The sequence below is a fragment of the Dunckerocampus dactyliophorus genome, chromosome 16 (genome assembly GCF_027744805.1).
Source record: "Dunckerocampus dactyliophorus isolate RoL2022-P2 chromosome 16, RoL_Ddac_1.1, whole genome shotgun sequence".
NCBI classification, from domain to species: Eukaryota; Metazoa; Chordata; class Actinopteri; order Syngnathiformes; family Syngnathidae; genus Dunckerocampus; species Dunckerocampus dactyliophorus.
The window spans coordinates 13,396,250-13,423,833 of NC_072834.1; the positions used below are offsets into that span (position 1 = coordinate 13,396,250).

The window sequence follows — 27,584 nt, forward strand, 5'->3', positions numbered from 1 at the left end:
GTACACCCTGGACTGGTCGCCAGTCAATTGCAGGGCACATATAGACATACTAACCAATTAACGGCAATAAATGAGGGACGACTGTATTCTTGAAAGGCACCCCCTGCCATAGTCGTCAGGTTTATTTCTATAATCACGTGGATTATTGTGTAGGTATTTGTGATGATATATTACCTTTCAGAAAAAGAGGAACGCACTTGCAATACAGCTGAATATACTGTAAATACAGTAAAGAAACAACTAGCATACAATGGACAATTTAGAGTCTCCATTTAACCCAACATGCATCCATCCATCCCTCTTCTATGCCGCTTATCCTCATCAGGGTCGTGGGTTTGCTGGAGGCTATCCCAGCTAATTTCGGGCGAGAGGCGGGGTACACCCTAAACTGGTCGCCAGTCAATCGCAGGGCACATATAGACAAACAACCATTCACACTCACATTCATACCTATGGGCAATTTAGAGTCGCCAATTAAATGAACACGCACGTTTTTTGGAATGTGGGAGGAAACCGGATTACCTGTACAAACCCCACGCACGCACGGGGAGAACATGAAAACTACACACAAATGTTTTATATTAATTATTTTAAGCTAGATACAATAGTATTCCATTCCAAATTAAGAAATCACTGTTACTGAATTGTTTAAGTTACCCAATTTGTGTCAGTCTCGTGTTCTTGTTCCCCACAAAAGTGACATCGGTCTGTCAGGTCATCTGTTAAAAACAAGATATGAGCTACTTAAGTAGCTTCACACTGAGCTTCTCACAAAGGCGCATTTCCGCCACCTACCGGACTGACCCTAAAGTCCTGGCTGCTCAGTCTTTTGTCAGTGTGGAGGAGAGGGGACAGATAATATGAATTTAGCTTTTTAGAGGGCTTTCTTTTTTGTTCTGTTATTTGTTTGTTTAGTATGCTAACATAATTATACTCAAATATAGTATATAGGAAGATATTCACGGTTTCTTGCGCTTTGATGATAAGAGGACCAAAGCCTACCGACTGGAAACCGACCACATGGCAGCCTTCCGCTACATATGGGAGCTGTTCCTGATCAACTGGAGGCAGAAATTCATCCCGAGTGATTGTGTCACAGTGGATGAACAGCTTTGTGTGGAATTCGCACTTCTCCGCCTTGACAAAGAGCCGGTTTTCCAAAAGCCGTTGTAGCACCAGGCGGACATGATGAACGTGCTCCTGAAAGGTTTCTGGAAAAAATCAGGATATTGTCAAGGTAGACAAAACAGAATTGATTGATCATATCACGGAGAATGTCATTGATGACAGCTTAAAAATTCAGGGGCATTAGTAAGGCCGAACGCCATGATGTGATATTCAAAATGACCCAGTGGGGTACTAAACGCCGTCTTCCCCTCATCCCCCTCCCTGATACGTGCCAGATAAGCGCAAGGACAATATCTCCGACTGGTGTTTAACTACCGCCAAGAGACGCCCTTCTAAAGAATGAAGCTCCTTAGTGGTATGTAGCTAAATACCAGTAATGTTGTTCTTCTCAACAAAACCTGAATCCAGGAAGCTATCATCTGATCCCAAGTCTATAAGAGCCGTAACTTGAATACTACTGGCACGCCCCGACCAACCTTCATCACTGAAGCAATGGGAAGGTGTGGAGTGACAAGAGCTGCAATCCAGCCACAAGAGAAAAGCACACAGGGCCAACAGAAGAGAAAGAGATGTCAGATGTGTCCAAGAAACAAAGATTGCAAAGCCACCAATTGCTGCTGGAAATGCAATATTCGTGTGTGCAGTGATCGCAGCCAGAAGCAAGTAGTATACATTCATTCTCTGTTCGTCCTCCATGGTCAGACAGACGGACGGACAGTGGATTTTGTGATACCTGATTGATGGTTTTGTGATAAAATGTGAATAAAAAGTGATAAATGATTCTAATTGGGGTCATTTTTGACCCCAGTCATGGAAGAGTGTAGGTATTGGTAGGTCGTGCATCCAAGGGTTAACGTTGTTTCTTTAAATATCATTTGTTAGCATAGCCACATCGGTGGGTTTACTAAGTGTCATCCTGTAGTTGGGCTGAATACTCCACCAGCTGTCTTCGTGGAGGTGTCACCAACAGAGGGCGCTGCTGCTTCGCCAGGAAAACAAGAAGAAGAACGCTTTCAATTTTGGTTGTTCATTCTACAAGGCAGGCCCCATTGAGATTCAGTGTCTCTTGATCCATTGACACAGGCTAAGAAAAAAAAGAACACAGCAAATCATAGCTCACAAATGATAAACAATGGCTGAAGGAACCAAATATTTAATATAAGTAAAAAGCAGTCAGTGCCTGTGATTGACCGGCGATCAGTCCAGGGTGTACCCCGCCTCTCGCCCGAAGTCAGCTGGGATATACCCCAGCATACCCCCGCGACCCTAGTGAGGATAAGCGGCAGAGAAGATGGATGGATGGATAGATGGATGGATAGATTGTGATACATGATACATGCTTTATCGTGTCACTTAAAGCGCTGTGGAAGAATTTTGGTCTACTCCTTTTTGCAGAATTGTTGTAATTCAGCCACATTGGAGGGTTTTCCAGCATGAAGCGCCTTTTTAAGGTCATACCACAGCATCTCAATAGGATTCAGGTCAGGACTTGGACTAGGCCACTCCAAAGTCTTCATTTTGTTTTTCTTCAGCCATTCAGAGGTGGACTTGCTGGTGTGTTTTGGATCATTGTCCTGCTGCAGAACCCAAGTTGGTTTCAGCTTGAGGTCACGAACATATGGCAGGACATTCTCCCTCAGGATTTTCGGTAGTCAGCAGAATTCATGGTTTCATTTATTACAGCAAATCTTCCAGGTCGTGAAAAAGCAAAACACCCCCAGTCCATCACACTACCACCACCATATTTTACTGTTGGTATTGTGTTCTTTTTACTTTTTTTTTACTTTTACGCCAGATGTGGGATGGGACACACACCAGATGAGCCTTAATGTTCTTATTGTTCAGCAGTGTTTTTCATCTTGGAACTCTGCCATGCGGGCCAGTTTCTTTCCTATGGTGGAGTCATGAACACTGACCTTAGCTGAGGCAAGTGAGGCCTGCAGTTCTTTGATGTTGTTGTGGGGTCTTTTGTGACCTCTTGGATGAGTCGTCGCTGCACTCTTGAGGTAATTTTGGTTGGCTGGCCACTCCTGGGAAGGTTCACCACTGTTCCATGTTTTCACCATTTGTGGACAATAGCTCTCACTGTGGTTCGCTGGAGTCCCAAAGCTTTAGAAATGGCTTTATAACAATTTTTCCAGACTAATAGATCTCAATTAATTTCAGTTAAGTTAACAGTTTTAACGGGGGGGGGCAATCACTTTTTCACACAGGGCCATGAAGGTTTGGATGTTTTTTCTCGTTTAATAATAAAAGGTTTCATTTGTGTTCTACTTGGTGTTCAATTGTGTTGTCACTGACTAATATTTAAATTTGTTTGATGATCTGAAATATTTATGTGTGACAAACATGCACAAAAAAGAAATTATGAACGGGGCAAACACTTTTCCACACCACTGTATATTTTTGGAGAAACATGGTATAGATATAGAGGTTAATTATATATAATTTGCTCAGAGAAGCAAGGTGAAAACATTCTGCAACAACTTTCAGCTTTTAACATTTGACGTGTACTCACTCGTCCCGTCCACTTCCTGTCTCTCTCTGGCTGCAGGGTTCAAATTCCAGCAGGCGCCTCCTCCTCGTCTTCCTCGTGGAGCTGACAGTTCACAGAAACAAGCTGCAGCCCTTCTTCGTCAGCATCATCACAGTGAGTTTGTCATTTCTTACTTACATTCCTGTGACGTCTGAGATGAGGAAATTCTTACGCACATGCGTCCTTACTCTAACATGATACTGTTACGTTTGTCTGTACAAGAATGAACAAGTTGTTCCTTACTGTTGCTGTGAGGAGCATGTTGACATTCCAGTGCTGAGAAGTTCCTTCCTAATATGGTTTCTCTGTGCAAACATTCATCAGGTGACCTGCAAAGGTCACAATACTCACTCTGGTGCCTGCTTTGTGCTCCTCAGCCTTGGTGCGCTCCTTGTCAGTCATGGAGGTGAGTGAGGTTAAAGTGAGCTGTGACCGCCCCGGCAGGACCAGGGGCCTCTTCACAAGCGTCAAGGTAAGCACATGCACCCACCGGGTGCGGTGATCTTTGACCTGTGGGAAACTTGTTGTGTGTTTGCTTGCAGTTCTTCGTCTTGTGTCACAGTTTGTTGCAGCTGGCGCAGCTCCTGGTGTCGGGGTACATGAAGAGCTCCATCTCCACCATCGAGCGGCGCTTTGGCCTCTCAAGCCAGAAGTCGGGGCTCCTGGCGGCCTTCAACGAGGTAAGCGCGCGTCACTTCCTGCCCGGGCTGCCATCTTTTTTGCTCCTTGTGTGATTCCCTCCAGGTGGGGAACACGCTCCTCATCGTCTTTGTCAGCTTCCTGGGGAGTCGGCTTCATCGGCCACGGGTTATCGGCTGCGGCGCTCTGCTAGCGTGCCTGGCCTCGCTGCTGATGGCGCTACCGCACTTCCTTAGCAGGCGCTATGAATATAGTGAGATCATATGTGAGTCCACAACACAGTGGCGGTGACACTGGCGGTACTGGTGATCGCAGGCGCGAGTTCTTTACAGAAGTGACATTTCTCTGCAGCTGCCAGGAACGTGTCCGGCCTCTGCCAGATGGAGAGTCCTCTCACTACGCCGACGACCAGTCAGAGCTGCGACAGTCAGGAAAGCCCCAGCGACAACCGCATTTACCCTCTGCTGCTGCTGGCTCAGCTGCTGCTGGGGATCGCTGCCGTGCCCATCCAACCTTTTGGGATCTCCTACATCGACGACCACGCCAGCAAGAAGAACTCGCCGCTCTACCTCGGTACTGCCATGTTCACATGTCCACGTGAAAGCACACTGACAGAGCAACAGGTGGCGTTATAACCTCTAACCGTAGGAGCAGACGTAATAACAGCAAAGGTGAATGAAGGGACAGGTGTCAAATGGACTTACCTGTTTGTCTTCCATCAGGCATCCTCTTGGCTGTCACGTCTATCGGCCCGGCCTTGGGCTTCCTCAGTGGCGCCTTCCTTCTGCGCTTCTATGTCGACTTTGACACCATGTCTGAAGGTCTGAACATCTATCCATACATCTACTGTATCTATCGCGACCAATCTATGCATTTATGCAACCCTGATTCAGTGGCTTGAGAGTCAAGAGCGCTACCCATTGAGCTAAAAGCTAAAGGGAGTGAGGTTGAACCATGTTTTTTTGCACAGCTGCACGAGCCAGCATCTGTTACATCTATACATCCACCAATCTAGACATCTATCAATCCATTTATGCATCTATATATCTATCCATACATGTACACATCTACGTACATACTGTATATCTGCCTTATCTATCTATACATGTATACCTACTGAAGTATTGGTACACTGTGTTCATATATCTATCACCAATACTTAGACATCTATGTATCTATACATCTATCGATACATCTAATGATGTGCACTCCTGATTAAAATGTTAAGACCAGTTGAAAAAATGCAAGAATTGACATTTTGCACTGTTGGATCTTAAGAAGGTTCTGAGTTTAAGCTTCAAAATGCGAAAGAAGAAATGGGAGTGACACAAAAAAATGTTTTGAGAAAGCAATTTATTGCAAACAAGCATTAAAGTGAAATAGGCTGTTCATCAGCTGATGAAAAGTTTTAAGACCACAGCCTTTAAAAGCCAAAATCTTGATCAAATTTGACTGACTTGATTTCTGTCAGGTATTCACACTGTCATGATCTCTTGATGGCGAAGGCAAAAAAGCTTTCTCTCTTTGATTGATTGATTGATGAGCTGCATAAGCAAGGCCTCTCGCGGCGCGCCATTGCTGATGAGGTTGGATGTGGCAAGACAGTTGTTTGAAACATCTTTATGGGTTGTGGAACAAAAACGTCAAGTGGTTGACCCAAAAAAATGTCACCGACCCTGAGCCGAAAGAGACGATTGGCTGTCTGTCAAGACACGGGACGATGCTCGGCCCAAATGAAGGTTGCTACTGGTGCCGAGTACAGTTCAATAACCATGAGACGACATCTGTGAGAGAAGGGTTTTACAAGCAAAAACGTCTTCAAAGGCCTTGTCTCACTTCAATATTGCCCGTCGGGAATTTGCACAAAAGCACCAGACATGGGACATTGAAAGGTGGAAGAACGTTTTATTTTCTGATGAGGAAAAAAATGGAACCTTGACGGTCCTGATGGCTTAGTGGCATGACAAGGAGATCCCACCTAAGTTGTTTTGCACACGGCGCAGTTTGTGCAGGGGCGTCAAATGGAAGATGGTTATGGGGAGATGTTGCAGGGGGCATCCCTCATGACTGAAGCCCCTTGTCTGTGTGGTAATGACTGGGTTTTTCAACAGGACAACGCTGCAGTTCACAATGCCCGCCTGACAAAAGACATTTTCCAGAGGAATAAGGTGACTCTTTTGGACCATCCTGTGTGTTTCCCTGAGCTAAATCCAACTGAGAACATTTGGGGATGAATGGGAAGGAAAGTTTACAAAAACGGACATCAGTTCCAGACAGCAGATGCCCTCCGTGAAGTCATCTTCACCACCTGGAGCAACACTCCCACTAGCCTCCTGGAAACACTGACATCAAACATGCCCACACCCATTTGTGAGGTGATTAACAAAAATTGAAAAGCACCTCACTACTGAGTCTTTTTGTAACATCGTCTTTCTATTTTGGGGGGGGGGGGGGGGGGGGGGGGGGGGTTGTTTTTTTTTAGCTATGGTCTTAAACTATTGATCATCTGATGAACAGCTTTTTCAGTTTTGCTCACTTAAAATTGCTTCACTCCCATTTCTTCTTTTTGCATTTTGAAGCACTACTGCAAAATGTCAATTCTTGCAATTTTTCAACTGGTCTTAAAATTTTGATCAGGAGTCTATTCATGTATTTGTCTATACAGCTATATGTACACATCGATATATGTCGCTTTATACCTATGTCTGTCTTATCTATCTATATCTCTACATCTATGTATATACTGTATGTCTATGGAGGTGTGACCATGTTGTGGTATTCTGGTGTGGTTTGCTCCTGAGTCACAACAAGTCAATCAATCAATCAGCAACATGTCATGTCACAAAATCAGTAGTGTACTACTTAGTCTGTATTCCATAGACAGACTAGTCCTAGTCCTAGTCTTGGTTCTAGTGCAGGTCCTAGTGAACCATGTAATGTGGACCTTGGAGTGGGCCCTAGAGCAAATAGGGCCCACTCTGACATTGTCAGATAACTGATGCTATCTGACAATGTAGCATCAGTTCCTTGTTCTGCATGTCTAGACCAGATCCAGTTGGACCGCAGTGACCTACGCTGGGTGGGCGCCTGGTGGCTCGGCTTCCTAGTGGCGTCCTGCCTCCTTTTCCTCACAGCGCTGCCCTACTTCTTCTTCCCCCGACACATGCCCCCCGAGGTGAGAATTACCAAGCTTTTACTTTTAGACGACTTGTGGTTTTGGTTTGTTGGCTCAGATTCCAGAAAAAGACTGCGCCAGACATGGGGGTCATGTGACCTTGTGATGTTCTGTGTTCATGCAGGACGAGTCAGAAGCAGACACCAAGCGTCCGAGCGACCTTTTCCAGGAAGTCAGCCTTCTTCACTTCCTTAAAAGTAAGAGTCTACTTCCTGTCTGCTGCCACTGACCAGGGCAAAGGGAATTGAAGAGTGGACAGACTTGTTCCAAAGGTGGGTCAACCTACTCTCTCCTGTAGGTTTTCCCAGCATCGCCATGCGCACGCTGCTGACTCCCGTCTACCTGCTGGTGGTCCTGGCTCAGGTTAACATGGCGGCCGTATTGGCTGGCCTCATCACCTTCATGGCCAAGTTCATTGAGAGGCAGTTCAACCAGACCGTGGTCTTCTCCGCGACGCTGATCGGTGCGAGCGAGCTCGTCTTCCGACACACCGAGCAGCCCACACGTCTGACACGCGTTTTCTGCATTTAAGGCGGAGTTTGCATCCCGCTGGCCGTGCTGGGAACCGTCATGGGCGGAGTCCTGATGCGGCGATGGTCTCTTCGTGTCAGCGGCGCCAGCAAGCTCTGCGCCATCGTCATCGTCCTCTGCATTGGCCCCGCCCTTCCTCTGCTCTTCATTGGCTGCCCCACCCAGCAGGTTTCTGGCGTCTTCCCGCCACGGTACCCACGCGACATACTGAGATGATGGCACACGCACGTATCATTTACTGTATATATAAATGTGTGTGTGTGTGTTAGGAGTGGCGCGCTGTCGTGCAGTGCATCATGTCAGTGTGTTCAGGACATGTTTCATCCAGTGTGCGGCTCAGACGGAGTAGAGTTCACGTCTCCCTGTCATGCCGGCTGTGTTGCCATGGAAACAGACAGCAGCAGCAAAGTCCTTGTGAGAATTCTGTTGCATTGAAGACTGTAGCCCCAGGGGCGCCAGTGTGAAGTGACCACGTGTCCTCGTCCTGCAGAACTTCACAGAGTGTCACTGCGTGGGCGGGGTCGGCGGCTCAGCCACACCCAGAAGCTGTGGCAGTGGGTGTGGGCGCCTCCTCCTCCCATTTGTGGTTCTGCTCGGCATCACCGGTCTCATGGTGTCCCTGTCCCATACACCATCTTTTGTCATCATCCTCAGGCACGGAATCTTTTCGAACTTTGAGGTATAAGAAGCAAACACATGACTTCAGTATGTGTGTGTGTGTGTCTGTGTAGGACGGTGCCAGCCCAGGACAAATCCTTCGCCGTGGGGGTCCAATACATGCTCTTCAGAATCCTCGGTGAGGTCCGTAAGGTCATGGTGGGGTGGAGATTGAGGTGGGTTCTGATGTATCTGTCTTGTTTTGTCCACAGCCTTTATGCCCGGCCCAGTTCTGTACGGCACCATCATCGACTCCACATGCATCCTGTGGGACAGGAAGTGTGGTAAACAGACTTCCTGTCTCTACTACGACTTGGAGCGCTTTAGACACAGGCGAGTCACTGCGCATGAGTTTTATTTTGAAACATGTTGGCTGACAGCTAAGGCAAATATTACAGGACGTTGTCTTTGTCTCAGCAGGTTTTTGGGTCTTCAGGTGGTGTTCATGTTTGGGGGTCTGGTCTGCTTCCTCTTGACTGCTGTGGTCCTGCACAGGAGGGCGAGGCCTCAGGGTCCTGAGGTCGCAGACGGAGGCGTCTACGAGCTGGTGGACGGGCGCAAACCAGAAGTCAACAAAGCCCAGACCTGAGGGCAGTACAGTGCGCAACTCCTGCCATACTGTTCTTTTTGTCCACGTCTTCTTCCTTTTATGGCATGCATTTCCCTTGACGTCCACCAGGGGCTGCTAAAACACTCGCGACACTTGGACGTGTTAGTTCTATTTGCCACCAACTTTAGCTAAAGCAGCTCAGATGCTTGGCCGCCATCTTGTCCTCAACTTATTCATTTTCTTGACATCGTTTCAAAAAAGTACATTTTGTGCCTTTCTTCCTTCACCAACCTGGAGTGCAAATGGTCTGTTTTATGTAGTTCATTTTCTTGAGATTGTTTCAAAAAAGTACATTTTGTGCCTTTATTCTTCCTACACCAACCTGGAGAGCAAATGTTCAATGTAGTTTTAAAAAATAGACCACTCATTTTGCTACGTCTTTGCTTCAGGAATGTGACAGCCAAATCAAAACCACATGTTTTCCTTCTCCCTGCTGCTGCTTCGTGCACATCGGGGAGGAGCAGACGAATGGAAAGTGCGTAACATGATGTGTTTCACATGCAGTGAGTTCATTGTTGTGCTCGAAAGTGTTACAATGTGTGTTCTATCTTGTTGTCAAAACCTTTTTGTATTTGTCCTGTTTTTCCACAAAATCATTTTAAACCTGTTTTGCCTTCCTCACTTTGCCCTGATAGTGGCGCTAGAGTCACAGTTGTTTCACTGTCTTTATTTCTTTGGAACACAAATGTCACACAAATGTAACACAAGTGTAACACGAATAAAATGTTTGTGATAAAAAAAGATCTTTGGGACTCGTGAACACGTGACGTGTTTGAAGGGCATCTTGAGTATTTCCACTTCCCTCCTAGGACCTGCTAAGAGTGTGTGTGCACGTGCGCGTGTGCACGTTACACGGTCAGGGTTTTGGGATTGAGCACCCTGCCGATGAAGAGCAGCGCCCCCGAAGCTTCATCGCGGATGAGGAAGAGGAAGGGTCGGTCCACGCGGTAGGTCAGGTGACTGGTGGCAGACGTGGCAGGGGGGGGTTGGTTCCCCTCACTGGCCGTCTCCATGACAACCTTGTGATTGACAGTGACGAGCTTGGCAGGCTGCACTGAGATCTTCTCCAGGTCAGTGTTGGCCAACCAATCAGAGAGCCCTGCAGCAAGGAGGGAGAGGAGCCATTTAGGGGCAGGTTTTCTACTCTACCAGCAAACGATTGGAAGCACCCTGGGCACACCCAAAGTCACCCAAAGGACGTCCCCCGGAGGACACCCTGACAACGACATGAGGTGACTCACCCAGGTCTGTGAGCAGTGGCAGCAGGTCGGTCGAGAAGCTGAGCTTGAGAGCGGGCAGCGTCAGGGACACGTGGGCAGGATGTAGTGTCATAGACAGGTCTTGCACAAACTCGGCCGTCAGAGTGTCCTCCAGCGAGGTCAAGTTGAAGGTGACGTCGTTTGGCAGGAACACAAACATGCTGACGTCGTTTTGCATGAGGATCTGAGCGATCTGGAAGAGGACAGTGCTTAGGTGTGGCCGGGAGGCGTGGCCACTGTCAGAGGTGGAGGCTCCGCCCACATGAGGCTCCACTTACCGTGCAACTCAAATCAGGGTCCACGCCCATCTTGATGGGGTAGTTGTCCTGTTGCATCATGGGGACACGAACAGGCGCCTTGCCCTCCTGCTGGAAGCTCAACGTTTCCGTCTGACGGAACGCCGTTGCCCACTTCCCTTGAAGTTGATGAAAAGACTTGTTGTTGTTGCTGACAGCCACCAGGGGGCAGCGTATAAATACCTTTGAAATGGGCAGCGCTCACAGTGTTGATGCCAGCGTTTCGGGGGAGAGGCTTAGTCAAGAAGCGCTGCACAGTGCCGCCAGTCTCTTGGGCGACCCAGTCGTTGATGTCTTTGGTGTCTCGTGATCCGCCCTGCAGGGTTTTGGGCCTCACGCCGTACTGCTGCTCCACCAGTGTGAAGAAGTCCTGCTTGAGACGCAGGCCTGAAACAGGTGTTTGAGGTCAGGGATCGTACATTGCGGGTCATGTGGTCTAGAGTTACTTCAAACTCAACCCACGTCTGGCCAGGTAGATGCGAGCGGCGCTACTGAGGCCTTTGCCAGCCGCCCTGACGGAGGTCAGCAGGTCTCTGAGGGTGTTGTGGAGCTGAGGGTCCTGCAGGGTGTGGTACCTCAGGGCCCTGTACAGCTGCCTCTGGGCTTGCTCGGACCCTCCTGCGGGATCGGACCATGTTAGCCTAGCATGCTAACGCATGACGCCAGGAAATATCGGATATGCAGCGGCCTAGTTAACAGCTAACGTTAACACAAGTAACTTACGAGCCGCCATTTTCTTTTTAGGTGATGCTCACCCATGGACAGTTGGGTCAGAACCGCTGACACACTGATGGGGGCCAAAAAGATGTTCGTCGACGCCTCACGATTTGCCAGCGCTCGAAAAAGGTTATAGCCAAAGTCCGAGGTGGCTGCGGCCATCTTAGTGGTGGGCGTGGTGAAGAGCTCCACGTGTTCTTCCTCCGCGACCGGCTCCTCATCATCTATCTGAGCCTGGACCAGATCACCACGTACAAATTGGGATTATCTGATTTAGTGACGTTTTTATTATTACATCATACCTGAGCCAGACCCAAGACCACCAGGCCCAAAACCAGCAGGGGGCTCGTCAGCTTCATCCTAACACACACACACACACACACACACACACACACACACACACACACACACACACAAAACGGATGAAAAACCCAAAAGACTTGAGGTCACTGGTTCTAGTCCACCACAAAAGGGTAAACAAGATGGTCAGCAATGCTTGATCACGTGACTCAAATTGTGCCAAAACTAAAAGGTCAAAGTGCACGTTGTGACAGCAGCCCAAACGTTCTGACTGGTGACGTCACGCTGCCTATCCAAACCACTGAGCGCGTCAACGCAGCAAAATATCAAAGAAAGCAGACTTACTTTGAATTAGTTCGAGTGGTCACGTCCCAGTCACGTGGCTGGCGTACAACGGGACAAAGTTCGTCAAAATTAACGCGCGCCAAAAGAGCGCGAACACAACTAAAATGGACGCACTCACCTCAGCGTTGCTCTCTCGCGCTCCACGTCGCTGCGCGTGACACAGTAGCGCGCGCCCTATCTCGGGCTCGCCCCCGAGCGGCGCCGGGGACGCGCAATGAAGACCAATCAGTCTTTCCTCTTCCAATACTCACTTCAACTTTTGTGACGTGCCCATTCAATTAATAGTCCGTTTTTAAAAGTGTACATTATTTAGCTGTCAATCACAGCACAGCATCAATGTTGACATGTCACAGCCACGCTGTGTGCACGTGTATCCTGACGTCACACGTCAAGTTTTGTTACTTCTGAGGGGGGCAAAGATCAGAGCTGCACACACATCGCAACCTCATGATAGGGGTGCGCAAAAAGAAAAACACCAATACTTGACTATTTTTGAAGGTCGTGTCAGCCATCCTGATCATGATGATGCATGAGAGTCACATGACACTCATATCACTAAGAACACACACATCACACTGAAATCTATCATCTTTTTCTCACACATAAACATGTAAGTTCATTCACATACACACCCATACAAACACATGTATGTCCACTCACGTAAACACCCATGAAACACATAACCCCATTCGTGTAACACCTAAGTCCAAATACATGCTAATGTAAATAAGCATGTCCAGTCACATACTGTAAACATGTACGCCCACCCACATACCCACCTATGTAAAGCTGTATGTCCGTTCACATAAACATGTAAGGCCCTTCACATACATACCCATGTGAAGACATAACCCCATTCGTGTGAACACATAAATCCAAATACATGCCAATGTAAACACACATGTCCAGTCACGTAAACATGTACACCCGTTCACATAAATGCCTTTGTAAAGAGTGTACATACGTTCACGTAAACACGTAAGTCATTCACACACAGTCCATGTAAATACATATGTCCATTAACCTAAACACGTAGGTCCATTCACATACACATCCATGCAAATATGTATTAATCTAAACATGTATAAACAATTTACATACACACCCATGTAAATACATATGCCCAGTCACCTAACCACCTAAGTCCAGTCACATACATGTCCATGTAAACACGCAAGTCCATTCACATACCCGTCCATGTAAATATATTCATTAACTGACGCACGTAGGTGCATTCACATACACGTCCATGCAAATGCGTCTGGCCATTCACCTAAACATGTAAGTCCATTCACATACACTCCCATGTAAACACGTAGGTCCATACACATGCTCGGTCATGTAAACATGTAATGTCATTTACATACAAACCCATGTAAATATGTATGTCCATTCATGTAAACATATTCATTCATATACTTGCCCATGTAAACTTTTAAGTCTATTCACATACATGCCAATGTAAACATGTAAGTCCATTCAAATACAATGGCGTGAAAAAGTGTTTGCCCCCTTACTGATTTGTTATTTTGTTTTATTATTATTATTTTTTTTTTAAATCCAAACAAGTTTCAAGAGTTTCAAGAGTTTTATTGTCATATGCACAGTAAAATTGGTTGTTCTGCTATGCATTCATTCTCCCCAAAAAAGAAAAAAAACACAAGAAAATGAATAAGAACATAAGAAACATTAATACCAATAAATTAAGCAACAACAACATAAGAGACATTACTTTTTCCAAAATGGGGACTTGGAACAGCATTCAAAGCACCTTTCATGTTGCTGTAGACTTGGTACAGGATGCTATTTGCCCTCGTGGGAAAGCCTACATGCTGGTAACATTTGGGGAGAACAGTCCCGAGGCTCTGTGTCCACAAGACGCTGAAGTCCAATCTCCCTGGCAAGCGGCAAATGTCCCCAACCAGACCGCCGAGTCCGGTATATCCTCCGTCCAGCCAGGCCTCCGCGAAGGTGAGCACACAGCACTCTCCAACCTACATGGCCCTGTGTGCCATTTCATTTACACTTCAGGTTGGATTGTATATTGTACGCAGCATGGTTTTGCAGTGCGCAGAGAGTTCGAGAGCAGTGCGCAATTGCGCACACGCGCAGCTTAGAGGGAACACTGTCGGCAAGTCCACCTCTGAATGGCTGAAGAAAAACAAAATGAAGACTTTGGAGTGGCCTCGTCAAAGTCCTGACCTGAATCCTATTGAGATGCTGTGGCATGTCCTTTAAAAGGCGCTTGATGCTGGAAAAACCTCCAATGTGGCTGAATTACAACAATTCTGCAAAGATGAGCAGGCCAAAATTCCTCCACTTCGCAATAAGAGACTCATTGCAAGTTATCACAAATGCTTGACTGCAGTTGTTGCTGCTAAGGCCCAACCAGTCGTTAGGTTTAGGGGGCAATCACTTTTTCACACAGGGACATGTAGGTTTGGATTTTTTTCTCCCTTAAAATAAAAATTTTCACTTAAAAACTGCATTTTGTGTTCAGTTGTGTTCTCATTGACAAATATTTACATTTTTTGATTATCTGAAACATTTAAGTGTGCCAAACATGCACAAAAAAAGAAATGAGGAAGGGGGCAAACACTTTTTCCCACCGCTGCACATGCCCATGTAGACACGTAAGTCCATTCACATACAAAGTCACGTAAATATGTAGACTATGTCCATTCACATACACAAAGAAACAAAGACACATTGAGAAACATCCATCCATCCATTTACCACTTGTCTTCATTAGGGTCACAGAGGGTGAGAGGTGGGGTACTGGTCGCCACTCAATACCCACATTCATTCAGTGGTTCGTTCGTTCGTTCATTCGTTGAGTGATTCATTCATTTGTTCTTTCATCAATTCAATCACTGAGTGGCAGCAAACTTGGTCACCACTCTTCATCATCACCAGCGAGGAAGACCACAGTGACGACCAGATCAGCTTTCCTTCTTTCTGTTGACTTTGATGTGTGTGTGTGTGTGTGTGTGTGAGAGAGAGAGAGAGAGAGAGTGTGTGTGCCAGGTTAATGTTTGGAGTTCAGAGTGAATGAGGAGCGTGTTGAAGACAGAGCAAAGCTTCACGCAGCCAAGAGTCCACGTTTGTTCTTTCATCACTTGAGGAACCAAGTCCTTCACCATCATCTTCATCATCATCCTCCATGTCGGTTCTTCCTCTGCGAGTGAGAGTGTTCCGGCACGTGTGGAGGTTGAAGAGGGTCTTCATCCTCATCGTCAGCCCCTTCATCCTGCTGCCCCTTGCACTCAGCACCACGGTGAGACCTCATCAGTGGCTTTTACCCAGCTATGCAATCACACCTTTATTTCTCATTTCTCACCTGAATTTTTTTCCCACGCTTGTATCATCCTACTACTATTACCCTCATGTTGCTAAGATATTGCCTCTCCAGCCGTCCTCGATGACATCACACCCCTACCGAGCCTCTCATTGGTTGGAACCAGGGCAAACATGTTTGGCTTTCGATGTTTTTTTATCAGGACTTCGTTGAGGAAACCAAAGTGTTATGTTAACACTCGCCTGTCACTCATTGACCAGCACACTAAGTCAAAGTTCACTGCTTATGGTCTGTTTAGTTTGAAACATCATGTCCTTCATTCATCAATATTGTCCTTGTGTGTGTGTGTGTGTGTGTGTTTGCGTGTGTGTGCACATGCTGCTGAATGAAACTAAAGACTGTTTGCTCTCAGTGGGCGCTCACCCCCCCCCCCCCCCCCCCACACACACACACACCACTACCACCACCATCATCATCATCATGATTGACACTTGATCACAGTGAGAACAGAACCAGAACCAAGTGTCAGCACTCAGTTGGACTTCAAATCAACACGTGTCACGTTTCACTGTTTTTCTTCTCATCTACGTGTGCTACATCTATGCTACCATCCTATCTACTCTATCCCATCTACGTGTGCTACATCTATGCTACCATCCAATCTATCTACTCTATGTCTACCTGTCCAGGAGGCGGCGTGTGCGTATGTCATCGCGCTGATGGCGTTGTACTGGTGCACTGAGGTTTTACCACTGGCAGTGACAGCGCTGCTGCCCACCATCTTGTTTCCTATGCTCGGCATCATGGAGTCCAAAGATGTACGCAACACACACACACACACACAATGCAGTACAATTGGAAGGTTGTGATGAGTGCACACGTGTGTGTTTAGGTGTGCATGCAGTACCTGCGGGACACCAACATGCTGTTTGTGGGAGGGCTCATGGTGGCCGTGGCGGTGGAACACTGGAACCTCCACAAGCGGATCGCACTGAAGGTTCTGCTGGTGGTGGGAGTGCGGCCCGCCCTGTGAGTCAGCTTAGATGTCACCTGAAGTGTTTCCCATGCATTCATTTTGTGGCAGCCCGCCATATTTACATTTGGCACTACGTGTTTGCCATTGCTTATAAACACATTATAATCCTCGATGAGCTGCAAGTACTGCTGAGGGCCCCTCCCCCATCTAAAAGCATCCACAGGTGTCTCTGTCTTATTTGTGGCATTTAAAAAAACGACAACAGACAGTTCATTTGTAGTTGGCCAGTTATGCAAATTTGATGACTATGTGATTATGTCACCTCCCTCCCCGCTGCAACCCACGACCGCCACAAATAGATTTTAGTCCTGTGGGTAACACTGCGTCCGTGCAGAACTTCACGCAGCGTGACTCACCACGCACGTACGTGCATTTTGCAGACTCATGCTGGGGTTCATGAGCGTGACAGCCTTCCTGTCCATGTGGATCAGCAACACGGCCACCACCGCCATGATGGTCCCCATTGTGCAGGCCGTGCTGGACCAGCTCCATCGCCACGAAGACACCGTTCCCCCATCCAGGAAGCAGAGCAGCATCGGGGTTTTCCACATCAGTCTGCCGTTACCTGACGAAGCCTCAAACACTCCACGCAGTTCTGGAAGGACAGGTGAGTCCACTCTGGCAGACCGTGGTCTGGTCTAGTTAAAGACCCCGCCTACCGGGGACATACCTTGCCTCTCATTGACCCGCAAGCCTGTCAGGGGGAGTGTCATTTATTTACATTGGCAATCAAAACAGGAAACAGTTGGTTTCTGATGCTGACGTGGAGTCTGTCTCCTGTAGGAGAGTGTGGGGAAAGTGAAGCGGGCAGAGCCGGTGAGACGGCTCATGAGGAGGTGACAGCAGCATGTCGTTCAAATGGCCAGGAGACGCTAAAACCGCCGCCACAGGACAAACCTCCGTCCAGAGGTCAGGGGTTAAACAGAACTGCGGGGAGGAGAGCAGGTCTGACAGGATGTGACCCGTTTGTGACTGGTGCACTCTCGCATGTCAGCAGTAGCGGCAGGCATGCTGTGTCCAATGGAGGAGGAGGAGGCGAGCGGCGACGAGGAGAGGAAGAGGCAGAGCAAAGGCCTCCTGCTGTGCGTGAGCTATGCCGCTAGCATCGGAGGCATTGCCACTTTGACAGGCACTGGACCCAACCTGGTTCTGGTGGGCCAGATGAGCCAGTAAGTAGCATGTGCTTCACACACTCTTAAGATGGGACTCTTATTGTGAAACGTCCTGGAGACTCTTCCCTCAGAATGGCGATGTGATCAACTTTGCGTCGTGGTTTGCCTTCGCCTTCCCCACCATGGTTCTGATGCTGGTGCTGGCCTGGTTCTGGCTGCAGTTTGTCTTCATTGGTTGCAAGTGAGTACGGTAACTCTGCCTCCTTCTTGCCTGCGATTGGCTCCCTTCCTCGCGACATCACCACTGGCGTCTATGGACACCAATCAATCAAGCGACTTTTATTTCGAAAGGGAACGAGAAGTGGCATGCTTGACGTCCACCAGATCTGCCTGCTGACCTCTGACTTCTGATTAGCAGCTTGCGGAGGACCTGGTCTTGCGGGGCGGGGGCAACAGAGAAGGAGCGAGCGGCGTATGAGGTGATCAAAGCTGAGCATGACCGACTCGGCTGCATGACCTACGGCGAGGCCAACGTCCTGGTGCTCTTCGTCCTTATGGTGGTGCTGTGGTTCACACGAGACCCCCGCTTTATGGATGGTTGGGCAACACGTGTCTTCAACGCCAAGGCAGAGTGAGTAACGCCAAACACAAAATAGCAACGTTTTGATGAAACTTTTTGCTCACTTGAGGTAATTGAACCTGTGATCTTGCGATGCCGTGGCATTCCATAGTGTGAGGTCATCAGTAGCTTTGTGTCTTCTTACTACATTCATGCTCATTCATAATCGGGTCACATGACTGTTGACTTTGCCCACTTTGGTGACGACAGGAAGTGTGTCTCTGCAGGTTCGTCACAGATGCCACCGTTTCTCTTCTGGTGGCCCTCATGCTGTTTGTTCTGCCGTCTGAGCCACCGCGCTACCTGTGCTGCCGGAGATGGAGCTCAGACGCAGGTCGCCACACATGACGCACGACTCACGCGGGCAGACGTCCTCTGAACGTTCTGTTGTCTTCCAATCAGGCCCTGCCCCTCCCCTACTCACCTGGCAGGTGACTCAGAAGAAGATGCCGTGGAATATAATGCTGCTGCTGGGCGGTGGCTTTGCGCTGGCCAAAGGCAGCGAGGTGGGCATCAGCCACGATGGTCATGTGGCGGCATCAGACAGGAAGTGCTGAACGGGCGCGTTTGTGTGTGCTCAGGAGTCGGGACTTTCTCGTTGGCTGGGCGAACAGATGACGCCGCTTCACTCCATCCCGCCGTGGGCCATCACCATCGTGCTCTGTCTCCTCATCGCCACCTTCACCGAGTGTGCCAGCAACGTCGCAACGGCAACGCTCTTCCTGCCCATCCTGGCCTCCATGGTAACCTCACCGCCTTCTTTCTCCTCCTTTGTTGTCGCTGTGTGGTCTTGACAACCTGTGTGGTGTTTCTGTGCAGTCTCAATCCATTAGGCTGAATCCTCTCTATGTCATGATCCCCTGCACCCTCAGCGCCTCCTTTGCCTTCATGCTGCCCGTTGCCACGCCGCCCAACGCCATCGTCTTCTCCTCGGGTTACCTCAAAGTGTCCGACATGGTGAGTCTGATCTCCGCTAAGCCTTTGCCGGTTAATGCTATGTACAGTGGATACAGATAGACATGTAGCGTATAACTGTAGCCTCATGCTAATTATTAGCAATATGCTAGTAAACATATCACTTAAGTCACATGCTACGTGGTAGCAATATGCAAATAATTGTTAACCATATTTTAGTAAATGTATAACTTAATTCACAAGCTCATTGTTAACTACATGCCGGTTGTTAGCCACTCATACAAACATGCTAGTAAACATAGAGCACACCAGTCTGCTAACAACCATATGTGCGCCCCCTGCAGGCTAAAACTGGCGTGGTGATGAACGTCATCGGGCTCTTGTGCATCAGCGTGGCCATCAACAGTTGGGGTCGTGTCTTGTTTTCTCTGGACTCCTTCCCCTCCTGGGCCAACGTTACTGCGCCCCTTTAGCTCCTCCCCATTTGGCAGCGTCTGGACTGGACCAGCGACGCCGTGCCGCAACAAATTTTATTTTGAAAAGTTCTCAATTTTCCTGCCAGACCTTTGCAGAGAGCCTTTACATGACAAGCTGCTGAAAACATCCAAAAAAAGTTATCATTATCGTCACTCTTTGTAGTGTAAACAACTGGTTACATACCAACAAATGTATTTATTTATACTTGACTTTGACAACTATACTAACATACTTCTTGACATACTAACTAAAGCACAATAGTGACGTAAAAAAGGATAGCAAATCATTCTTAGACTAACCTTACTTTAAACACTCAATGGTGACTGATATTTTGTTAACAACATCAGCTATTAGTGAGTTTATTTATACATTCTTAACCTGTCTGATGACTTGGCATACAGAAACAATAAAATGTGTCATGTAATATATGTAATATAGATAATAACAAATAAAATGTCATATACAGTATTAAGCTGAATGTTTTCAGGTACTCTGTTGCAAAATGTCGTCCTCTAGCGTGCACTTAATGAATCACAGCTGCCGTAAATGAAGTAAACTGTTGGAGATTTCATTTCCGGCAAACATGGCTTTGTTGTGTTGCGGTTGATCGCGAAACGACAACAAAAAGAGCGTTTTGCTCCGTATTTAGTTTCAAAGGGGTACTTTTGGCTGTGTTTGTATATTAACAGCAGTTTCTTACTGTTTGTTTTCTAACGTCAGGCGTCATGGAGACAGGTTGGTCGGCATTTCTGTTTGCTTTCATTATGCTAGCAGGCTAAAGCTAGTTAATAGTGGACCTTTAAACACGAAACACGACAGGTTCCTGCTTGTGTTGTAATTTATCTTGTTTTTTCTACGAGTTTGAGGAGGTAATTTTGTATTTTTTTAATGACAGTGCTTATTACCATATAATCAAAGTCGTCTTAGTTTGTAGATAATGTTTGCTTTTTACATTTTTATCATTAGAAATAATTATTCTCACCATCCTTGTTCACATGTATGATCCAAAGACTGTTACCTTGTGTGTGTGTGCGCAGAGGAACAAGCAAGAAACCGCTTCCAGTCTGAACTGGAGTTTATCCAATGTTTGGCCAATCCAAACTATCTAAACTGTGAGTGAACAATGAAGCCAAAGACTGGTTTATGCTTCTGTGTTGAGGCTGTGGCAGCTCGCTCCTCTCCCTCCAAACCCTCCAAGTCTGTGATTAGTTTGCTTTTTTACATTATTTTCTGTGTATATGACTTGTTCAGAGGACATACCGCCCACCTCCATAAATGCCTTCTCTGATTGTGAATTCCAATAACTCTCCGCATGCTCTTTAACTGCCGTTGTTCACTAGCAAATAAGGAAGCTAACTAGCTAAATAGTATTTGCTCACTTAGTTGATTCTCTGGAAAACACCACCCCTTGCGTATTGGCAGAGAATTGCAAGTTGCATGCTCAAACCCAACAATGAGCTACAAAAAAAAAGGCGCAGAAGCATAATCCAGGTTTAAAGCACTTTTCAAAAAAGCTTGCAGTCAAGCCATCTTTACACTGTGCCTGTATGTTGCAGTTCTGGCTCAAAGAGGCTTCCTCAGGGAGAGAACCTTCATCAACTACCTAAAGTATTTGCTCTACTGGAAGGAGCCCGACTACGCAAAATTTCTCAAGTAAGACCTCTGACGAGGATCAGTCAGCATATGAACGACTGACGCACAGCTGTGTGTTGACACGCCCCTTCTGGTCCGCACAGGTACCCCCATTGCCTGCACATGTTAGAGTTGCTGCAGTACGAGCACTTTCGCAAGGAGCTGGTCAATGCTCAGTGCGCCAAGTTCATCGACGAGCAGCAGCTGCTGCACTGGCAGCATTACTCCAGGAAGCGTACGCGTCTGCAGCAGGCGCTCGCCGAGCAGCAACAGCCACAGCAGCCACAGCCGCCGCATGGCAACGCCGCTACCAAGTGATGACAACCACGTTTCTGCACACCGTTAATGGCGTGCTTGGCTACAATAAGGAAGCTAAAGTCGAACATGTTCACTTTGTTGTTTTGTTTGTGTTTTAGGAAGGCACCAACTTGGTTTATGTTCATTCTTGCCACTCAAGTGCAATGTTCCGACAGTGCTATGTTGCTTAATTTTCACAATTAAAAGTGTCTTCTCAAAAACGTTTTTATTTTGAAGGACTGGAAGTAGACTGACCAAAAGTAGACTTGGTAGATGTGGGTGATACCACAAAAATACAGGGGCTGGTATTGCGGACACCGATAATTTTACTTCACTATTTTTGACGATCATTGAACAAATTTTTGATTTTTGCCTTTAACCTGTTTATCCTTTCAGAGGATGAAATAGAGGACATTATAAAATCTCTTAACTTTATGACAGGAGAGATTTCAAATATTGCTAAACCACAGAAATGTATAATGGGTTTGATGGACGAAATTAAAGAACTGAAAAAACAGAACGTTGAGAAGGACAAAAAAACAGCTGCATTGGAGTGGAGAGTAGCAGATTTGGAGCCATATGAACGACATAATAGTCACCGGCCTGGGAACCAAACCCAGCTCGTACGCAAGGGCAGTCCGAGTAGATGGAGAAGCTGATGCGCATGATCTAGACTCGCTAGAAAACCCAAGTGGTGGACTTTCTAGGCAGCCACGGGATAAAATTGGACACCCAAGGAATAGAGGCATGCCACCCTCTTCCCACAAAAAAATGAGAATACAGAACCCGCTATTATAATACGCCTTGTAAATAAAAAACAAATACTAAAACAAGGAAAAAAGTTGAAAGGAACGAATATCTACCTCAATGAGCATCTAACAAAAAGAAATGCCGACATTGCCAGACAAGCTCGACAAGCTTGACAAATGAGGAAACAAGGCTTCATACAATCTCCATAGACAAACAACTGTAAAGTTTTCATAAAATTGAACGGACCTCCAGAAGAGGCCAGAATATTGAACATTAATGACATTACCGATCTCCAAAAGTACCAGAAGAACTAACCAATGACAAATCAATACTTAAATATAAATAATATCAGCCTAACCGATCCTCAACAGACAAATAAATAAATTACAATGGGCCTTACTACGCACACCTGGAATGAAGATATAGATCTGGATACAAATTTCTTTGCACATATTACACAAGAGTGCGTTTACTGTACTGAAGAACAATACAACAGTAATATTACACCAGGCGGCAAGCTATCAATTATATCAATTATTAACAATAGAAGCATGTATGCAAACTACAATAACATAAGACAATATTTGAGCCAATTAAAGGAACCCTTCAAAGTAATTGCAATCTCAGAAACTTGGACTGATGCTGAGAAAGGTATAGATTTTGGGCTAGAAGGATATGAAATGAACGATGTAAACATTAAGAAATATGTTAAGAATATGTAAGAGAGGATATTATAGTAAACTATTAGACAAGAATAAAAATAACATTAGAGCATCATGGGACATTTTACAGTATTGTAGCGACGGATATATTGTGTGAACTGTAGGGGGCAGTCGGGTTCAGCATGTTGGTCGGAGCAAGCGTTTTAGAGGGAAAAGGCGTCGATTAAGAAGAGAAGGAAGTGTTGCTGTTTGTACACATGTATGGCTAAATTCGCATGCAAATCTGTAAGTGCTGTTTTGCGGTTATGAAAATAAATGGCCAACTGAATACAGCCATCCTGGCGTGCAGTTATTCAGCCGCCATTACAGTATTTTCAGGAATGGATCCAAGAAAGCTGATTACCCTCAACATTTTAAACATGGAAATGTCAAAAATGGGGATATATGACCGAGGTAGTAGAAATGTTCAAGAAATACTTCGTAAACATTGGACCTAATTCAGAAGAAAGGATCCCAAATAACTTGTCATCGGAAGAAAGGAATGTAAGTATACACAGGAATCCCAACTCCCCGTTCCTCACCAGTGTGACAAAAAAAGAAATCATTTATATTGTCCATAAAAGTAAGGCAAAAACATCAATTGACTGTAACAGTATCGACATGGGAATGATAAAAAAAAGGTCATCACAGAGATCGCGGAACCACGGTCAGACTGGTAGAATTACAAACCTCACCTTCATTGTAACACATTGTTATATTTCTTTACCATGTTCACATATTATTCAGAACTAACTATTGATGTGAAATGTATTAGTATTTGTGACATGTATTAGCTATTGGATGTGAAACAAAGAGGGGGTACGATTGAATAATGGCAATAATAATAACATTTGGAATTGTTAATATGAGAGGTATACTAATGTGAAAGAATGTGAGAAAAAAATGAATGTCCCAATCAATCAATCCTGACATCACGCTCACGTTAGTATCGACCTGATACGACTGTGGTATCGCCGATATCGATTTTTTCCCCCCATCTACTCGCTCGCTTCTACTAGCCGGAAATCGTTGCTTCACGGAAGCTTGTGTTGCTTCAGGTGACACTCGTTCACTGCGTTTGACTGCCTCGTCAAACGAGACACTTTAACTTTTATTTTTTTTTCCAGCCCAAAGTGGTGAGAAGACGACTCGGAGATTGATTTCAGATATCATTTAGTGACGGTGCTAAGTTGGTGAGTAACACGCAGTTAGTTAATGGCCAGCTGCGTCCGGTCAAAGATCGCGTTTGAATTCTTAGCTGATTTTAAGCTAATTTGACGTTTGAGACAAAAGTATCTTATTCACAACTTTGCTGCTTGATAACTTCATTTTGTTGGGTTCAGACTCAAGCTGAACTACAGGTTTTACATTGTTTTCACTCGTTATCAGTAAGCACGTGTGTGTCTGATAGGCTATTGTAGCAGCATTACTTTGGTTATTGTGATTCCACCTGTTCTAACAATGGTTGGAGTAATTTCTCAATAGCGACATTGCACGTTGTCTCACACCAGGTACGCATTTATTATTGTTTATGTGCATTATACATCGTTAATATGTCAGTTCAACAGCCCTATGTAACACATGTCTCACGGTATTGACCGGTGCACATTGTCTGACACCAGGAAATAAACATTGACAGTGGCTACATTGTAGACTCTACAACAAGCTCCAAGTCTCCTGTTAATTCCCTCCAATATACACAATGCAGAGCTCAGGGGACCTGTACCACCCAGAGCTACAGTGCCTTCAGCGGGGTTAAACTATCAGACGCCACCATGGCAACGGCTTTACAACACGTGGCTGTGGTCGGTGCTGGGGCGGCGGGTCTCTGCGCAGCCAGACGTATACTGTCCAGACCGGACCGCTTCGCCCCTCCGGTCCTTTTCGAGCTGTCCGCTAACGTGGGCGGGACCTGGTGCTACGAAGAGCGAGTCGGGACGTACGACGACGGACGACCCATTCTCAGTAGCATGTACCGACACCTGAGGTTGGTTTGATCAAATGAGGACATTTTGACCGGTCATTCTGTTTTAGTTTGGTACTCTGGGTCAGAACCAAAGGGATTTCTACTGCATAGAACCAACCTTCCCAAGGAGGTGATGATGTTCCCAGACTTCCCGTTCGAGGAGCAGCCAAGCAGTTTCCTGCCACATCAGGAAGTGCGGCGCTATCTGGAGACCTACTGTGACAACTACAAGATCAGTCCTCACATTAGGGTGAGTCATTTGTGTCCATCCTGTCAATCACATGTCAACACCAACCTCTTCTCCCCCGCATGTGTCAGTTCAGCACAGTGGTGGAAGACGTGAAGGCCGTCGTCATGACAACAGGCGGTGAGGAGGAGCAAACAACTTGGGAGGTGATTTCATCTGACGGCTTGGGCTGTCGGAGAACGGAGATGTTCGACTCTGTGTTTGTGTGCACAGGGTGAGACACTAGCGAGGCGAAGACAACACTGGTCCAGCAGCCAGCGTCATTCACGCTCTGCTTTTTTTGTACCAGGCATTATTCCGATCCGTACATCCCAGATGTGGCCGGCCTGGACAAGTTCAAAGGTAACACTAAAGACAGGACAAGCTAGTTGAATGTTTAGAATGCTGTTGTTTTGAGGGACTTCCTGTAGGCCAGGTTCTTCACAGCCATGCCTACAGGAGTGCAGATGCCTTCTCCGGTCTCTCTGTGGTCGTTCTGGGAGCGCGAGCGTCCGGATTGGACATTTCCTTGGAGTTGGCCAACGTAGGCGCTCGGGTAACGTTGTGTACGACGATGCGTTACCGCGGTAACAATAGCTGGTAAAGATGATATTCCCCGCCACAGGTGACCTTGAGTCACGGTCGTCCTCCTCTCACCTTTCCTCTTCCGGCTGCGATCAGACAGTCCAGTCCGGTGGCGGCGGTCGAGGACGACGGCAGAATTCGCTTCCAGGTGACCCAAGTCCCAGCGTGTCTGCGTTCTTTTGGGCCTGACCTTTAGTGAGCAACTCTGTGGCGTTCCAGGACGGCTCGCTGAAGGAAGCCGATGCCCTGCTCTTCTGCACCGGATACAAGTTCAGCTTTCCCTTCCTGGATGCCCAGCAACTGGCTTTAGACATTCAGGACCACTTGGTGGCACCACTATACCGTTTCATGATGCCGCCCGCCTTTCCCTCGCTTTTCTTTATTGGAATCTGCAAGACCATCTGCCCCTTCCCCTACTTCGACTGCCAAGTGAGGAGGGTTGGGTGCTGGTTCAGAAGAGAACCTTCCCATCATTGTGCTCTCGTCCTCGCAGGTACAGTTTGCTCTGTCCGTGCTGGACGGTTCTGTCACTCTGCCGTCTCGGGCCCAGATGGAGGACGAGGTCCGGCAATGGCAGCAGGAGAAAGTAGATTGTGGAGTTCCGCTGCGCCACCTGATGGTCATGGATAAGGATCAGTGGGAGTACCTCAGCATGCTAGCAGTTGATGCCGGCTTCCCGCCACTGCCTCCGGTGGTACGCAGCCTGTACGAGGAGGTGTGGCGACAGCGGCAGGTTCACCCCGAAAACTACCGCCAGGTCAACTACAGACTTGTGAGTGACACCCAGTGGCAGTTGGTGGACGATGCAGGTACATCATCCCTTATGGTGGCAACCCAAGGACAGCAGTGCTGATCTGCAAATGATGACAGATCCCATGTTTTCTGACCCCTTCTGGCCACATAGTTTTTAATTTGAATTACACTTTTGGCATCTGTAAAGAGTCATATCTTTGTGGGGAGGTGTCTAGGAGAGGGAGCCAAGCCTGTGAACAGGAAGTGAAGTAGTCAGCTGACCATCATGTCACACACATGCAGACAAACCTTTGAAATACAGCAAGCAGAGTGTGAAGAAGCATGTGACAGGGGAGTGTCCTTCGCTCCTACAAGAAGGTGAGAAAGGAGTACAAATTAAGTAGATGTTCATTAAGAAACAATTAGGAATATCTCATATATTGGCATCAAAATGAGATATCTGATCAGATCTGTATCCCTTTTTCTGTCATCGATATCAGCGCACAAGTGATAACCCCATCAAAGCCTTCGGATTGTAAATATGCAATTTGCAATGACTGTAAAGCGCTGGTTAAGCAAAGGGGGAGTAAGGTGTCTCCCTTCAGTAATTCTCATCTGATATCACACCAGGAAGAATTACTGAGTCACTCACAGTAATTCATTATAAAATGTTTATAATTTCACTGATTGTGTTAGTCCAGAGTTTCATACTTTGCACTTTACCATGTTCTTGTAGGGATGGTTGTGCCACATAGAAATGGGCAGCTTTCCACATTTTAACTTTGCCAATCTTATTTGTTTGGATTCTTTTGTGAATTTATTCAAAAGACTGACTTGTCTTACTTGTTGATAGTAAGAACAAAATGATTAAAATACAGTTTTAAAATGACTTTTACAGCATATTGCAGTATTTGGCGTATTTTGTACGCAGTGTTTATTTGTGAAATGCATCCAGTGGCATCAATAAAAGAAACAATGTGTTAATTCATTACACGAGATGTGACCTAACATTTGTTTGAGGGAAAAGCTGCTGCAGATATCAGTA

At 46.6% G+C, this 27,584-nt stretch overlaps 5 protein-coding genes across 14 annotated transcripts; 4 read left to right on the top strand and 1 right to left on the bottom strand.

Moving 5' to 3' along the window:
- The first annotated feature begins 3,686 nt into the window (after positions 1-3,686).
- On the top strand, positions 3,687-10,017 carry slco2b1 (solute carrier organic anion transporter family, member 2B1). Of its 2 annotated transcripts, none has more exons than XM_054755619.1 (15): positions 3,687-3,778; positions 4,042-4,136; positions 4,207-4,344; positions 4,409-4,568; positions 4,655-4,876; positions 5,026-5,124; positions 7,348-7,478; positions 7,603-7,675; positions 7,777-7,941; positions 8,011-8,200; positions 8,279-8,423; positions 8,500-8,663; positions 8,741-8,810; positions 8,879-8,999; positions 9,087-10,017. In XM_054755619.1, the coding sequence occupies exons 2-15, from the start codon at positions 4,065-4,067 to the stop codon at positions 9,140-9,142; spliced, it is 1,806 nt and encodes a 601-aa protein (XP_054611594.1). In that variant the 5' UTR covers positions 3,687-3,778; positions 4,042-4,064; the 3' UTR covers positions 9,143-10,017. The 2 variants fall into 2 exon arrangements, with proteins under 2 accessions (XP_054611594.1, XP_054611593.1); XM_054755618.1 differs by having other exon boundaries at positions 8,741-8,805.
- On the bottom strand, positions 9,929-12,419 carry serpinf1 (serpin peptidase inhibitor, clade F (alpha-2 antiplasmin, pigment epithelium derived factor), member 1). Of its 3 annotated transcripts, XM_054755622.1 has the most exons (9): positions 12,312-12,419; positions 12,194-12,231; positions 11,851-11,908; positions 11,587-11,782; positions 11,294-11,449; positions 11,015-11,218; positions 10,814-10,950; positions 10,518-10,728; positions 9,929-10,375 (listed from the first exon to the last, which is right to left on the bottom strand). In XM_054755622.1, the coding sequence occupies exons 3-9, from the start codon at positions 11,905-11,907 to the stop codon at positions 10,125-10,127; spliced, it is 1,212 nt and encodes a 403-aa protein (XP_054611597.1). In that variant the 5' UTR covers position 11,908; positions 12,194-12,231; positions 12,312-12,419; the 3' UTR covers positions 9,929-10,124. The 3 variants fall into 3 exon arrangements, with proteins under 3 accessions (XP_054611597.1, XP_054611598.1, XP_054611599.1); XM_054755623.1 differs by lacking the exon at positions 12,194-12,231 and having other exon boundaries at positions 12,312-12,408; XM_054755624.1 differs by lacking the exons at positions 12,194-12,231; positions 12,312-12,419 and adding an exon at positions 11,942-12,135 and having other exon boundaries at positions 11,851-11,911.
- A 2,790-nt stretch (positions 12,420-15,209) lies between these two features.
- LOC129168701 (Na(+)/citrate cotransporter-like) lies at positions 15,210-20,092 on the top strand. Of its 2 annotated transcripts, none has more exons than XM_054754259.1 (13): positions 15,210-15,470; positions 16,181-16,309; positions 16,384-16,520; positions 16,908-17,134; positions 17,311-17,436; positions 17,522-17,696; positions 17,758-17,880; positions 18,055-18,270; positions 18,486-18,592; positions 18,661-18,764; positions 18,840-19,001; positions 19,078-19,215; positions 19,518-20,092. In XM_054754259.1, exons 1-13 carry the CDS (start codon positions 15,357-15,359, stop codon positions 19,644-19,646), a joined length of 1,887 nt encoding a protein of 628 aa, XP_054610234.1. In that variant the 5' UTR covers positions 15,210-15,356; the 3' UTR covers positions 19,647-20,092. The 2 variants fall into 2 exon arrangements, with proteins under 2 accessions (XP_054610234.1, XP_054610236.1); XM_054754261.1 differs by having other exon boundaries at positions 15,211-15,470; positions 18,058-18,270; positions 19,518-20,087.
- Positions 20,093-20,205: 113 nt separating this feature from the next.
- Positions 20,206-21,800, top strand: med31 (mediator complex subunit 31). Its single transcript, XM_054754275.1, has 4 exons — positions 20,206-20,385; positions 20,688-20,762; positions 21,207-21,303; positions 21,387-21,800. Exons 1-4 carry the CDS (start codon positions 20,376-20,378, stop codon positions 21,598-21,600), a joined length of 396 nt encoding a protein of 131 aa, XP_054610250.1. The 5' UTR covers positions 20,206-20,375; the 3' UTR covers positions 21,601-21,800.
- A 128-nt stretch (positions 21,801-21,928) lies between these two features.
- LOC129168703 (uncharacterized) lies at positions 21,929-27,504 on the top strand. Of its 6 annotated transcripts, none has more exons than XM_054754265.1 (10): positions 21,929-24,088; positions 24,158-24,223; positions 24,739-25,017; positions 25,108-25,246; positions 25,315-25,457; positions 25,533-25,585; positions 25,654-25,778; positions 25,848-25,955; positions 26,027-26,236; positions 26,301-27,503. In XM_054754265.1, exons 3-10 carry the CDS (start codon positions 24,806-24,808, stop codon positions 26,658-26,660), a joined length of 1,350 nt encoding a protein of 449 aa, XP_054610240.1. In that variant the 5' UTR covers positions 21,929-24,088; positions 24,158-24,223; positions 24,739-24,805; the 3' UTR covers positions 26,661-27,503. The 6 variants fall into 6 exon arrangements, with proteins under 6 accessions (XP_054610240.1, XP_054610241.1, XP_054610243.1 ...); XM_054754266.1 differs by having other exon boundaries at positions 21,929-23,534; XM_054754268.1 differs by having other exon boundaries at positions 21,929-24,223; positions 25,654-25,766; positions 26,301-27,504.
- Positions 27,505-27,584: the final 80 nt, after the last annotated feature.

Bases quoted from the DNA above. Each gene is read 5' to 3' on its own strand.
- slco2b1 (XM_054755618.1), top strand. From the start codon at position 4,065: ATGGAGGTGAGTGAGGTTAAAGTGAGCTGTGACCGCCCCGGCAGGACC. The intron at 4,345-4,408 runs GTAAGCGCGCGT...GATTCCCTCCAG, and splicing joins TCCTGGCGGCCTTCAACGAG to GTGGGGAACACGCTCCTCAT. The intron at 7,676-7,776 runs GTAAGAGTCTAC...TCTCTCCTGTAG, and splicing joins CCTTCTTCACTTCCTTAAAA to GTTTTCCCAGCATCGCCATG.
- serpinf1 (XM_054755622.1), bottom strand. From the start codon at position 11,907: ATGAAGCTGACGAGCCCCCTGCTGGTTTTGGGCCTGGTGGTCTTGGGT. The intron at 11,219-11,293 runs GTGGGTTGAGTT...CACCTGTTTCAG, and splicing joins TCGCATCTACCTGGCCAGAC to GCCTGCGTCTCAAGCAGGAC. The intron at 10,951-11,014 runs GTATTTATACGC...ATCAACTTCAAG, and splicing joins GAGCGCTGCCCATTTCAAAG to GGAAGTGGGCAACGGCGTTC.
- LOC129168701 (XM_054754259.1), top strand. From the start codon at position 15,357: ATGTCGGTTCTTCCTCTGCGAGTGAGAGTGTTCCGGCACGTGTGGAGG. The intron at 15,471-16,180 runs GTGAGACCTCAT...CTACCTGTCCAG, and splicing joins CCCTTGCACTCAGCACCACG to GAGGCGGCGTGTGCGTATGT. The intron at 17,697-17,757 runs GTAAGTAGCATG...AACGTCCTGGAG, and splicing joins CTGGTGGGCCAGATGAGCCA to ACTCTTCCCTCAGAATGGCG.
- med31 (XM_054754275.1), top strand. The intron at 20,763-21,206 runs GTGAGTGAACAA...TGTATGTTGCAG, and splicing joins CAATCCAAACTATCTAAACT to TTCTGGCTCAAAGAGGCTTC. The intron at 21,304-21,386 runs GTAAGACCTCTG...TGGTCCGCACAG, and splicing joins GACTACGCAAAATTTCTCAA to GTACCCCCATTGCCTGCACA.
- LOC129168703 (XM_054754265.1), top strand. From the start codon at position 24,806: ATGGCAACGGCTTTACAACACGTGGCTGTGGTCGGTGCTGGGGCGGCG. The intron at 25,779-25,847 runs GTAACGTTGTGT...TCCCCGCCACAG, and splicing joins TGGCCAACGTAGGCGCTCGG to GTGACCTTGAGTCACGGTCG. The intron at 26,237-26,300 runs GTGAGGAGGGTT...TCGTCCTCGCAG, and splicing joins TCCCCTACTTCGACTGCCAA to GTACAGTTTGCTCTGTCCGT.